Here is a 12,382-nt window from a genome sequence, read left to right as displayed (position 1 = left end):
TCATTGCCAGTTTTCTTGTATGGCAGCATAATTGGTCCTAGCTGGCAGTTACCTGCTTTTCAGGATTTTTTGGTAAAATAACACTCTGAGAAGGTTACTGAAGCTTTGGACAAAAAGGAGGCTTCTGATTTTTTAAGCAATGTGTTTGTCCTCCTGCTGAGTTACAAAAGTTTTACTGGTATCTTTACCACTAAAATATTTCCTCCCTTAAGAATATACCCTGTTAATTCTGATACACATAATAACCATGTTTCCATTTCTCTAAAATGAAAATGATTGTTGTGTTTGGCAGCTATCAATTTTGCAACTTTAAGGACTTCTCTGGCTTACGTCCTCCTGATAGTGCACACCTGATTTTTAGCCTTCAGTGATAAGTGTAATTAGCTTGTAAATACATTGGGCTCTTCTTGGTGTAGGCTTTGTGAACAGAGGATGCTTACCGTAACGGCAGATCGGGTGCCACTATTTCACATAGAAAACCAGTCTCTCAAAGTTCAGTCTGTTCCAGGAATGTGACCGACTCCTGCAAAAACCACATAAATTGGTTCAATTATTGTAAAACAACTTTCAACACTGTTGCAGCAAGATCAACTAAATAAGCAGAAAATCTCTTAGCCTTTTTGCATTTGTCAGAACCTAAGTAATTGGGGGGCTTGATCTGTTGTGCTGTTAAATCACTTTCAGTGCTGATTCAGAAGGGCCTGTTGCTGAAAACCACAGTTGGCATTGAGGTACTTTTCCAGATTAGATGATGGATTGTACTTTAGAACTGTATTGTGCAAATTGTGCACAAAAGTTAGTCTTGACTTCATCATTATTTCATCACCTATTTCAGACTTATTGAACTTGATGCAAAGGAAATGGCAGGCCTCAAAAAATGTTTTTAAACTTCCTTTCAAATTTGATGATTTTAACTAGAATATACACAATCCTATTTCAGAATGGGCAGACTTTCTGGAACACTGTATGATATCTGACAATGATTGATTGATTTAAATAGCTGTTCTTTTTCTTGACTGTCAGTTTTATTCCCATATGTTTATAATTGTGATCTTTTCAGGCTCCTTTTCTAAGAACACGGCTAACTGGAAATGTAGCTTTTAGATTTTCCCAGTTGTTGGAGATTACTTTTTAAGCACAGCATAGCCTAAAGGAAGTACTGGGTCTGTCACCGATGATGAAATGTACTTAGTATAGTCTCATGATATCTTGTTTAATCATCTTGTTAAAGTATGTACAGATTGAAATTGATTCCTGACAGCGGTCAAGGAAGTGATCTAAATATCAGAGAGCAAGGCAGAACAGAAAGTAAGATGTGGTGGTCTTAGTTTAAATCAGATGATGCTGACCTAAGCTTATGCTGAGTGGAGAGGAAGAAGTGTAGATAAAAGGCCACATGCAAATGTAAACTACCTGTAGTTGGACATTAACTCTCAGTAATAGCAGCAGATAAAACAATCAGAAGAATTCTCCAGGAACGGGTAAAGTGTCCTGATTCTAACCCAGACTGACTGATCCAGTGCAGACTAAAATCAGACACCCGGGTAGATTTTTACTCAGCTTTCAAATGTCTCTCTGGCATGTTTTGATTTTGTTGACGTACACAGTTACAATTCTATTTCAGAAGAAACCTCGGCAATGTTGCCAGATCAGTTTTAATTTGGGTTACCTTAATGCCACTCGTACAAACTCATTACTTACAGGGAAGAAAAGTAAGAACACAAGAAATGTCCTGCTGAGTCAATCCAGTGCTCTATAGAATTCAATATTCAATCTCTGACTATTAGCAATAGGAAAGTATAAGAAAAATATTTAAAAATACATTTCGCATAGTTGCATGTTGATAATGATGGTAATTTAATGTCAGATCCAAAATGTAGACTTAGGTGTTTTATTTATTTTTTCTGAATTTCTAAAGAAAGGAGAAAATTGTGCTTTGAGGGTCAAAATCATTGAGGAAGGGACTGATTAATCACTAGAATTACCTGAAGTGTTACCCCTCACAATTTAGTTTTGATTCCAAATCAGAATTTCCAGTGTTATGCATTATCCAAACGATGTGATAACTTAACTACGGAGCAGCTGCAGAGCTTCTGAAACAAACCTCTTTGTTTTCTTTTTGCTAAAAAAAAGGACGTGGTAGAATGGCATTAGTGAACTCTGTATGGCTCTTACGCTACTATGAATAAAGACAGTCAGGCTATTCTGATGAGAAATCTAACATCCCCCTTTTGCCATGGCGTTTTAAGAGAAAGTACTAAGGAAGGTTCAACATCTTCCAACCGGAAAGAGAATGGAAACACATTCTGCTGAGTCATTCTGACACACTGAGCCAAAAGCTGATGCAATCCTTCTTTTATCACCGGAAGATCTCTGGTAATCACAGACACACCTCTTATTTCAATAGCGTTGGTAAAGAACTGTTGATTCCTCAGACCTTACCCAGTGTGTACAAATCACATTTCTGTTTTCTGGTCTCGGTCTCTTAAGAAGAAAGAGATTAAAAATGAGAGGCTGCAAAGAACAGGACTTCTGCGGAAATTCCAGTCCTTTACCAGGGAACTACTGCTTGGTTTACACAGAGATCCAGAACAAAAGTACTTTAAAATACAGAACATAAAAATACTGTTTTGATGTATATTTCATTCTTAAAATTAACTGCAAGTCTCCATTGTGTGCCATCTGACACAGCAATCTGTTTTTAATTGCAGCAGAAATGATTTGTGCTTTAACTAAAATGCAGCCCCGTAAAATAACAAGTTCTTCATAAATACAGTTGTCTTTAGTCTATTAAATCAATCAGTTAATCAATAAATTAAATCAATTCTCTGCTGACTTACTTAATATCGCATCGCACCGTTTCATTATTATAACCAAGCAATTTCTCTCTGTGACTAATTTGAATTTAATAAGGCTTTGTTGCTTGTGGAACAAGGACAAGAAATTGTTTCATTTACTTTCTGTGAGCGGTTTGATTACGTAGAGATGACACAGTCCTGAGAAGGCTCAGATTTACATGTTAAAACTTGAAAAAAAATTTACTAACTCCTTTGTCAGAAGAATAAGCTCAGTGTCAGCAAAATATTAAGCTGGCATTTAACTTGGCAATAACACTAAGAATAAATGAAAAATTACAGACATTTTCAAGGGAAATGAGAGAAATTGGAGATCGATGTATTGCTTTTTTTTCTACAGTTAGAAGTTCTCCAATTTAAAAAGTAATTGATACTCCTTTTTCCACACCCTTCTGCCATAATTATGTAAAGAATCTGGATTATGCTTCCTACCTGATTTAACTGTTTTATAATAAGTCACAAGCATACCTTGCCTACTTGATGATATTCCTTTAAGGCTGTGCCAGTCTTTCCATTATTAAATCATGTTTAGTGTTATATACTGGTTGCTTAAAAAAAAGATTCATTTCAAGCTTGGACTTGCTATGTATTCTCAACTAGCCATATGTGTGAGGGAGCACAAAAAGCATCGGTACTATTTAGCAACTTCACATGTTATTTTTGAACTTGATGGAAAATTTGACTTTTGAAATAAATGAGGAAAAAAAGATTTTAATTTGCTAGTGGGGAGAACAGGCATAAAAATAATGAATAACTGCATTTTGCCAGGATGGTCTGTGTGATGCTCTGTGTATTCTCCCCCATTATAAACCTGACCCATTTGTAGAAAAGCAGCTTTTGGTTGGAATGGGAAGCCAGATACGTGCAGAGAGTAGCAAGGACTGTAAGCTTTAAACACAGCATTTCAGATACAGATTGGTCCAGAAGTCCTAGTTAACCATTCTGCTACTCTTTTGGCTTGTTAGATTTCCTTAAGTCCTGAGTTTGATAAGAATTGAAGATACTCTTCGGTCTTTCTGTAACCTTTTTAGTTAAGACTTTTTTTTCCATATCCTATAGAAACACAGAGACTTTGCAACTCAGTAATACTGACCAGTCAGTACACAGAAGTTTCCAGTATATAATATTACCTGGTTAGTAGAACAAGGGAGAGAGTTTTCATAGCTGAATTAGACTTTCAGGAGTGCTCAAAACGAAACACCAGATTTCGTGTCATTGCATAAGACGAGTTCCTAGCACTTGTTCCTCTTCCAAGTTTTGTCCACAACCTCTTGAAGGTCAAAAATAATTATTTGAAATACCTAAACCTCAAGAAGATATACTGACACTTATCTGAAGGAGATACTGTAAGGACAGTAAAATCTCTGCAGGGCTTTATTCTGAGGAGTTATATCGCAGTGTGCTTCTGCTGACTCTAGTAACAGACGTGTTTATGCCTTTCAGTATAAGACATGACTTTGACTATTGCCTTTAAAGGTAGTCATATTTTATTCTCCATTTTCAGAACAGATAATTGTGTTCAGTCTTTACCTTCTTTCAGATTTTACTATCTGCTATTTGCAGAGAGAACTCAGGCCACTTAAGCTTTCATATATTTTAACCTATTTTAGGCTTTTGTAGTCAGAGAGAGGTAACCTAATAAATCCCTCCTAAAACCTTTTTGGAAGGTACATTCATGATATCTGTAAGTCTGATGTTGTGAACACTCCCTCACACTCAAGCACTCAATTATAAATGCATCCTGTGCTGATGTCTAATACTATGTGGATTTGCCAAGTGGTCTCATCCAAATACTTACTCGGCCAGGGACTGCTTAATCTCTGAGATCATTGAGACTTATTCTGATGTGGCTGTAGGCTCTAGACAGTTAAATTTGCAGAAATCCACTGAAGGCAGTTTGCTTTTCAGAAGTTGCTGAGGGCGTAATTTGGCTTTTTCAGTTTGAGGGTGGGCTGTTTAACCTGAGCAAGTTCTAGCTTGTTCAATTATAATTTAACAATATATTTTCTCCATACCTTGTGTTGCTCCCAAGAGATGCTTGCATCTCCTTGATGCATGAAAGGATACCTGTATTTAATGTACATATTAAATACGCCTGTAAATTCTCACATAATTTTACATTTAAAAGTACTATTTGAGGTGTGTGTGTATATAATTGTTAGATGCATGTACAGAAATAAAAGTCTTTGCTCTTCCCTTTTGTACCTCCTCAAGACATGTAATCTACAAAGCAGGAGAATTGCATGATAAAATGTGCCAGAGTGGAATGCATAATTATTCCAGAGGAGGGTAAGTCAGTTCAGAACTTGTACTAACATTCTTAAGGGCAGCAGGAGTCTTCTTGCCATGAAATTACATCAGCTCTGTATGCCTCAGAGTCAGTGCACATGCTTTCCCTTTCTAGTAAAAAAAAAAAAAAGTGTGGAAAAAAAAAACCTAGCATCTTCAGAAACCTGCTGTAAAACAAAGCTGAGTAAATGAATATATATTGTAATACGATGATCACGAGTGAACTTGAGTTTAAGGTTAGAGGAGATTGGGACATTGTACTTTAAAAAAAAATAATTTCACTTTTTAATAGATTAAGTCATGGCTTGCAAACAGACAGAAAACATCTAAATAAGAAAAAGAATGCTTCCTTGATCCCAGTTCAGAGACATTCCCATAACAGGTGGGGCAGAGGCATTCAAATTGCAGGTCTCCTCCATATACCCAAATTTGTTACAGTTCCATCAAGCAACGAGCAAAGATGTCTTTACAGTAAATAGCAGTGGATGTAGCTAGCAACACCCATTTTCAAGATCATTAAAGGACAGATGTTTGGTTGGGATTGTGTATTAACAGTGTTTGAGGTAGAATCTGTTCTATGTGGAAACATAACCCAATTTCCTAGGAGTCTTAAGATGAATCATGCAGCACTTATTCCTAATTAATATACTTAAATTGTCACCAAGGTGGTTAACTAATGGAGTTCATCACAGTTCTGATTTACTGTCATTTCTGTGTAGTAATTAGGCCTGGCTCAGCTAGTGGACAAAGAGTGACTAATCTCCATTTCCCAATAAGAAGTGGGGAGGAAAGGAGCATTCCCTATATCTTAAGCTGTAATATCTGGCCCTCAGAGCTGTTAGTTGATCTAAAATGTGAGGCAAATCTTACAAAGACTGCATCTGACATTGCATCTTGGCAGTAGGGATTGTTCACAGACTAATTCTAGCAGCAGACTCCCCAGCAGCACGCCACATTTCTTAATACACAAGGCCAGTGGAACATGTAGTCTCAAACTCTACGTGACTGAAAGAAATGTACAGAGAAAAACATACCTAAAGATCTATTCGTGTTTATGACACTATTATTAATACAGATTACAAAGAAAGAAAAATATGCAAAAAATACCCAGGCTATAGGAGTTTGGTTTGAACTAGCTAGAACTACAAAGTACTCAGCAAAGATGGATGCTGTCAGGAGAGCAATCTACTGTTTAAAGGGCTTAAAACTTACATAATCATCAGCCTGAGATCTGTATACTCTATCCCCAGTTAGGGAACACTTGACAACTCAGGCGTTAGCTTATGGCATTCTGCAGATATCTAATGAAAGGATGCATTCACCCTCTTTCCACATTAAATCTTCTCATGACCTTGAAGGAAGAGTCACATTATGAATGAAGCAGCAACATGCTCATAGTTTATTACAATGACTGGGAATGAGAGAAATATTCTTCTGCTGCACTGACATCCCCTTCTAATTAACTGGGAAACATTTGCCCAATAGATCCTTTTCTCCAAAGCAAAGAAGACTTAAGTGGGAGAATTTTATGTGAAGTATCTGAGGGTAAAGCATTCACTCTTCCTAGTTTATTTTAGAGGCAGAAATCTGATTTCCACGAACCATGCTAATTCTTTTGTTCTGAACTACAGTAAAACAGAAAACGTACTTTAGATTTCATTACAGCCTCAAAATGTGACATAGCATACTAATAAAGCATAACCCTTGTTAATTTTAGTGTGTCTAAAGCTTCTTCATTACTTCAGTTGTCCTGTAGTTAACGGGAGGGACTTAACATTATAATTTTAAGTCCCTATACTAGATTATCTCTGGGGAAAAAAAAAAAAAAAAAAGAAAGAAAAAGAGACTTGCTCTGGTAACTTTTGTAACAGACATTTGATAAGTAGCTCCTAAACTAAAAAATGGTGACCCACTTTCACTACTGGTTTTGTTTGCTCTCCTTTTTGTCTCTCATTCAGACAGAAAGAAGTTATTTTGCATAGCCTATCCATATTCTTTAAAAATCTACACGATCTTTACCAAAATTTCTCTTTTAGTGAAGGAAGCAAGAAGAGAACATGAACAATCAACAATCTGTTCTTACTTACTCCAGCTATCTTCATAGCATAAGGAAGTGTAGAGCAATAGCATGAGATGAGAACAATTCAAAGGTTTGCCCTCAAACAAAAATTTGGGTACTCCTCAGTGCTTTTAAATCCTTAAAGAGGAATGTGGCTGATGGGGATTGGTGAGAAGAACAGGCACATGTGAGTAAAATAAGAATAATTAGGAGAAAGATGTTAATGAAGTTCACGTGTAAAGAGTGAAGCTCTCAATCCATTCTCAGTCTTGTCAGATTATTATACTTTTCACTTAGTTACTGTTGCTTATACGGAGCAAAGGTTTAGCAATGGAAGACAGTTGCCTTCTCTGTAATATGTACTTTCTACTGTGAAGTGGATCAGTTTTTAAATACTGCATCCACCCTTAGAAGTTCTGAGCAATGTCACAACAGAAGTTAAAACCTCAATCCTGTTTAAGAAAAGGAAAAAGCCCAGTCTCGTTTTTGTTTAAATTGGTTTTCTTTCTAATTCTATGAGACATGACCTGTGGGAAGAAAATGTTAACTCCACAAAAAGCAAAAAACATCTTCTTTACTTCTGAGCTATCTGAAAACGAAGCAGGGAAATAGCTTTTCTGTTCCTTCCTTTTAAGTGCAAGGATACTTGAGAATACCTGACAATCTAGATGTTATTTTAATTCTTTCTCTTTTTCTTAAGGCTAATTTTATTTGCATTCTTTCTTAAAACATTTTTTGAGGTGCAAGAATCTAACTGCACGCAGCCAAATCAGTGCTTCATGAAACTTGATATAAATTATTATCTTGAGGTGTAACATTCTTCCTTAGAAGAGGAGGAGGAATTAAAGGACGTAAGGAAAACATCATTTTGCAAATTTTGCTGCTTATTTGTGTAATAGAATATGGATTTGGTGAACTAATTTTAGCTACCTATTTTGAAACTTATCACACAAGATTTTAAAACCATCTTAACAGTTTTACGTATGTCTAATAAAAACATTTCCATATTGGAGACGTATTCTCATCAGGACTTAATTTCATTTGTGGTGACACTTTAGATAATCTTTCTTAATCTCCTCTGAGTCAGTAATCACTTCTAGTTATTTTTGGTATGAAAAATAAACTCTACTAGTGATAAAAATTTGCAAATCATTATTTGCAGCACTGGCTTACTAGATAGCTTTGTTAGTCAGAGAAGAAGAAATGCAGAGCTCAGTTAAGTTGGTTCTTACTCCATGCCTGAATGATTGAAAAAAAAAGGTAACTGAAAAACCTTATCTGAGAGGAAGCTCAGTAGTGCCTGCTGCCACTTTAGGTCGATTTATATGTGTTGCTTGGCCTTGGACTGACAATTGAGAATAGCCCTGTATTGTTGCTGTCCCCCCCCTCCACTGCCAGCACTGTGGTGATCCTGTTTACTAAGACGGATGTCTGAAAAGGCATTAGGTAGATTTGTTTGGTATATTCAGCCACTTGCATCCTACCCAACATCACTGGAAACTGTTGTTAATGAACAACTTGCTTGGAAATTTATTTGTAGTATTCATCCAAATACTGGCAACAACCACGTCAACGCAGATATTGTACAATGACTTTTTCAATTTTGTAAATAAGTTTCATTGTATGTGATGTATTCATTGAGACAACATTGGCTGAGATAAACAACTTTGTTCTTTTGGAGGAGGAAGTATACAAATTACACGCAGTATTTACAAAGTACCTTAGTACTATTTGTCTAATTTTTATTGAAGAGTTTGTGGTGGTTTCAAAGCCAGTTTAACATCCATATTCATCCATAATTACAATCTTTTGAAATTTGCTTGTGTTTTGAATGGCTGCAGGCCTACTGGTCAGAAAATGACTCCATCTCAGTCTTAAAACTGAACTTGATGAAGTAGCTCTATAGATTTCATATTACGTTGATCTTTAAGTGGAAGATGACAAAAAGGATGGAGTACTGTGCATAGTAACCTGTGGCATCGTAATCTGCATCTCCATGGAAAAGGTACATATGAAGTACACATCTCATGTGTCTAGGCAAGCGTTCCCAAAGCTGAACTTCAGACACTCACGTTATTTCCGTGTTACCATTTATGCAAACCTAGATAGCACTGTATTGGATAACTGGGTACTTAGAGCTTGCACATGTATTCAAAACACAATTTATTTAATGAAAAAATACAAACCAGAGAATAAATGTTTGAATAGATTTTTCACTACTTTTTTTCTGATAGGTATTCTGAAGATGTGCTTAAAAACAGCACATCTTAGATTGCTTAAAAATTTTTTTAACTATGAAAAAGTACATAAGGAACATAAGCATGCATGAGCTTGCATGTGACACGCTTTAGCACGCTTGGAGATATAAAGAACTTTTGGCATTGCGGGGAGGCAGTGTGTTATGTACATTGTGTGGGAGGATACACCATGCAGATTTGATTGCATCATCTTGCTCTCTTTTTGATTTTCTTTTCTTTTTTCTTTTCTTTTTCTCTCTCTCTTTTTTTTTTTTTTTTTTTGTTCCAGATGGTAAAACAAAGACTGCAGTGAAACCCGTTTTCTCCCAGGAAAAGGTGGGAGGGAATTTTATATGAGCAAGAAACTTCGCCTCAAGTCAAAATCTGGGGTCTGGACTAATGAACTACCTGTAGTTCATATTGTACTATATTGCTGAAACTAGGCATGTACTAATCATGAACCATGCCAAACTATGCATAATTACCATGCTTTCTCTGTAGCAGTAATTAATTTGCGTTAGCAACTTTGATTAATCTTTCTAATCTAAAAGTAAAGTGCTTCTCAGACATAAAAGGCTATAGAACTGCTCAGGGTTGTTATTGCTGCTAGTGAAGGGTGTTTCAACCCAGGGGGGAGCAGGAAGGGGACAAAACTAAAATCGGTTTTGATGGTGTTTATGAATTAATAGGAACATCGATATTTAAGGAGTGCTGTTTTGCCACAGAATTCGGAGTCTAAACTGTAGGTTTCTGTCTTCAGTGCATTCTTCCTAGGGAGTGAAAAAATAATACAGAGAGAATCATCTTTAATTTAGTAAGAGAGCTTCTTTGAGGGCTTTTTCACAAAGATGATGTGCCCATGGCAGAGACTGAGATTCCATCCTTCCGAGGGCAGTACCATGTATTTATAGTTTGTAATGTTGCAGTGCAAACCTGCCCCTAGATTTCAGTCTTAATCTGGAGGACAGCATTGTTCTAAGGCAACTATCAGATGCTAATGTATGAACTTAATTTTTACATCACTTGAGGTGAAAGTTTCCATGCTTTGTTGCCAGACTCTTGGCCCAACACAGACTCCTTGTCCAAAAGATCCAAAACTGCTGAGAGAAGCTATGTAGACAAAGTTATTCTGATTTCTCTATGCTTCATAAACTAATACGTGTCTGTGAGCTAGTACAGAGAGTAAAATTTCAGAGGTAAATAGATGTACTTCTACAAACGCATTATAAAGTCCATAGAAGTTAACCTCGTGTTACTTGTTTCTACCTCAGATATGCTAATATAAGTAAATATATATATTATTTTCTCATGTTTCCACTGCTAGCACTGTTTCCTAGCACGGAATACTGCTGCACGCAATTCAGGATAAGCAGAATGACATCATGGTCATTGGAAAGGGATGGTCAAGAGATTACTGATCAATTTCAGTTTCCTTTTGAGAACTAAAAAAAAATACTGCTGGTATCTCAAAGCCTGGGATCAATTCTGTTTTTGCAAGGTAGAGAAATATTTAACAAATATATTCCTTATTAGAAAATGCAAACGTGTTTCCTAAAAGTTATATTTTTTAATGATGCCAGTCTAAAGGGAATTATTTCTGACAGTCTGTTTTCCTAGAGTAGTAGTTTGTGTCCAAATATTTAATCGTCACAAAAGTACCCTTTTGATATCAGTTAATACAGACAATATATACTGATGTTGAAACAATCTTTGTCAAAGACATCTTTTAAACAGGCATGGGACTTTACATTTATTAGAAGGTGCTCACAAAAATAAGGGTAACATCATGCATACTCTTTGCAACTAAACTCAGTTATGGTTACAATTTGGAAATAAATTCAAATAGACATATGGAGTACAGTAGTACATATACACTCTATTTATGACATTAATTTAGTGTAATGATAACTCAGCAATACATCAGAAATCTACAGTCAGCTGATGGAAAGATTGTATAAGGAGGAAGAAAGTGCTTCAGTTTCTCACGCTATTTATGCAGCTTGACAAGAACGTCAGCGTGAACTGCCTCCTAAACTTGGGAGGCAAGAACAAATCAAGACTACTCTTGCAGTACAAAACATTTACACACAAAATACACATGCATTGCAATGCATTGGAAATGGGTAAAGCAAGAAGAAACCCATAACTCAATGCTTTATTAACACAGATCTACAGAGAAGTCTCAATTAGGATAATATAGTCAGTCACAGTAAGGCCACAATATTACAATAGATAAGGACTTCAGAATTTGGCATTCTGTTTTCATAATAGAGCTCTACCTTGTTTATCACTATACATGTTCCCAAATGGTATTTCATCAAAGTCCTTCTTCTGTGGGTTTTTTTGTTTGGGTTTTTTTTTTTCTTTTTCTTTTTGTAAGTTTAACATATTGCTTAATACAACAGTTAGCACAGGAGAGAAAGGTACTGTCACAGGGAAAACAAAACCTATGTAACATTCACGTAGTTTTTAGACTATATGCTATGTGCATTTAGATGAAGCCAGCTAATCAGAAAAAAGACTAGCAAAGGATTTCCTCAAGTTTCGAATAGTTTCAGCTTTTGCTTCATCTTCATTCACAGATGATCGGAAGAAGGAGGATTCTGTGAAACTGAAGGCATTTGTCAAGGACTGCGACTTGCTGCAAGACAAAAATGCAACATGTTTGGTATGGTCATATTGTCTACCAACTTCCATTCACATATAACTTGTATAAATTAGAAGGAAAGGAAAAATGGCTGTGAGATACAGACAATTTCCATTTGAGCAAAATGAATATTCAACACAAGTAATATGGTTAGATATAGGATACAAAGCTGGTGCAATAAATCACATTCCTTCTGCACTTTGACTTGTGAAGTAGGACAATCTTTTATTTAGAGAACATACTGCTTTTTTACATATCTGAAACATTATATCTCAGTAAACTGGATGACGTACAT

At 36.0% G+C, this 12,382-nt stretch overlaps 1 protein-coding gene and 1 long non-coding RNA gene across 7 annotated transcripts in view; one reads left to right on the top strand and one right to left on the bottom strand.

Moving 5' to 3' along the window:
- Positions 1-12,382, top strand: part of LOC124417163 — a 57,776-nt gene that overhangs the window by 17,691 nt on the left and 27,703 nt on the right. For 3 of the 5 annotated variants that reach the window (XR_006931340.1, XR_006931339.1, XR_006931337.1), the window contains exon 3: positions 12,023-12,108. This is a non-coding gene — a long non-coding RNA (uncharacterized LOC124417163). Of the gene's footprint in view, positions 1-9,729; positions 9,777-12,022; positions 12,109-12,382 lie in introns of all 5 variants that reach the window. The other 2 variants (XR_006931341.1, XR_006931338.1) reach the window with 1 other exon arrangement.
- The window catches only part of SYN2 (synapsin II), a 145,030-nt gene continuing 143,635 nt past the window's right edge, over positions 10,988-12,382 (bottom strand). For both annotated transcript variants that reach the window (XM_003641989.6, XM_040646674.2), the window contains one exon: positions 10,988-12,081. In XM_003641989.6, the coding sequence (XP_003642037.4) occupies positions 11,946-12,081 (136 nt within the window). In that variant the 3' untranslated portion in view covers positions 10,988-11,945. The remainder of the gene's footprint in view (positions 12,082-12,382) is intronic.

This window comes from Gallus gallus, chromosome 12 (assembly GCF_016699485.2).
Source record: "Gallus gallus isolate bGalGal1 chromosome 12, bGalGal1.mat.broiler.GRCg7b, whole genome shotgun sequence".
In the NCBI taxonomy this organism is placed as follows: domain Eukaryota; kingdom Metazoa; phylum Chordata; class Aves; order Galliformes; family Phasianidae; genus Gallus; species Gallus gallus.
Note: the sequence above shows the minus strand (reverse complement) of the source record. Positions and strands in the feature narration are given on the sequence as shown.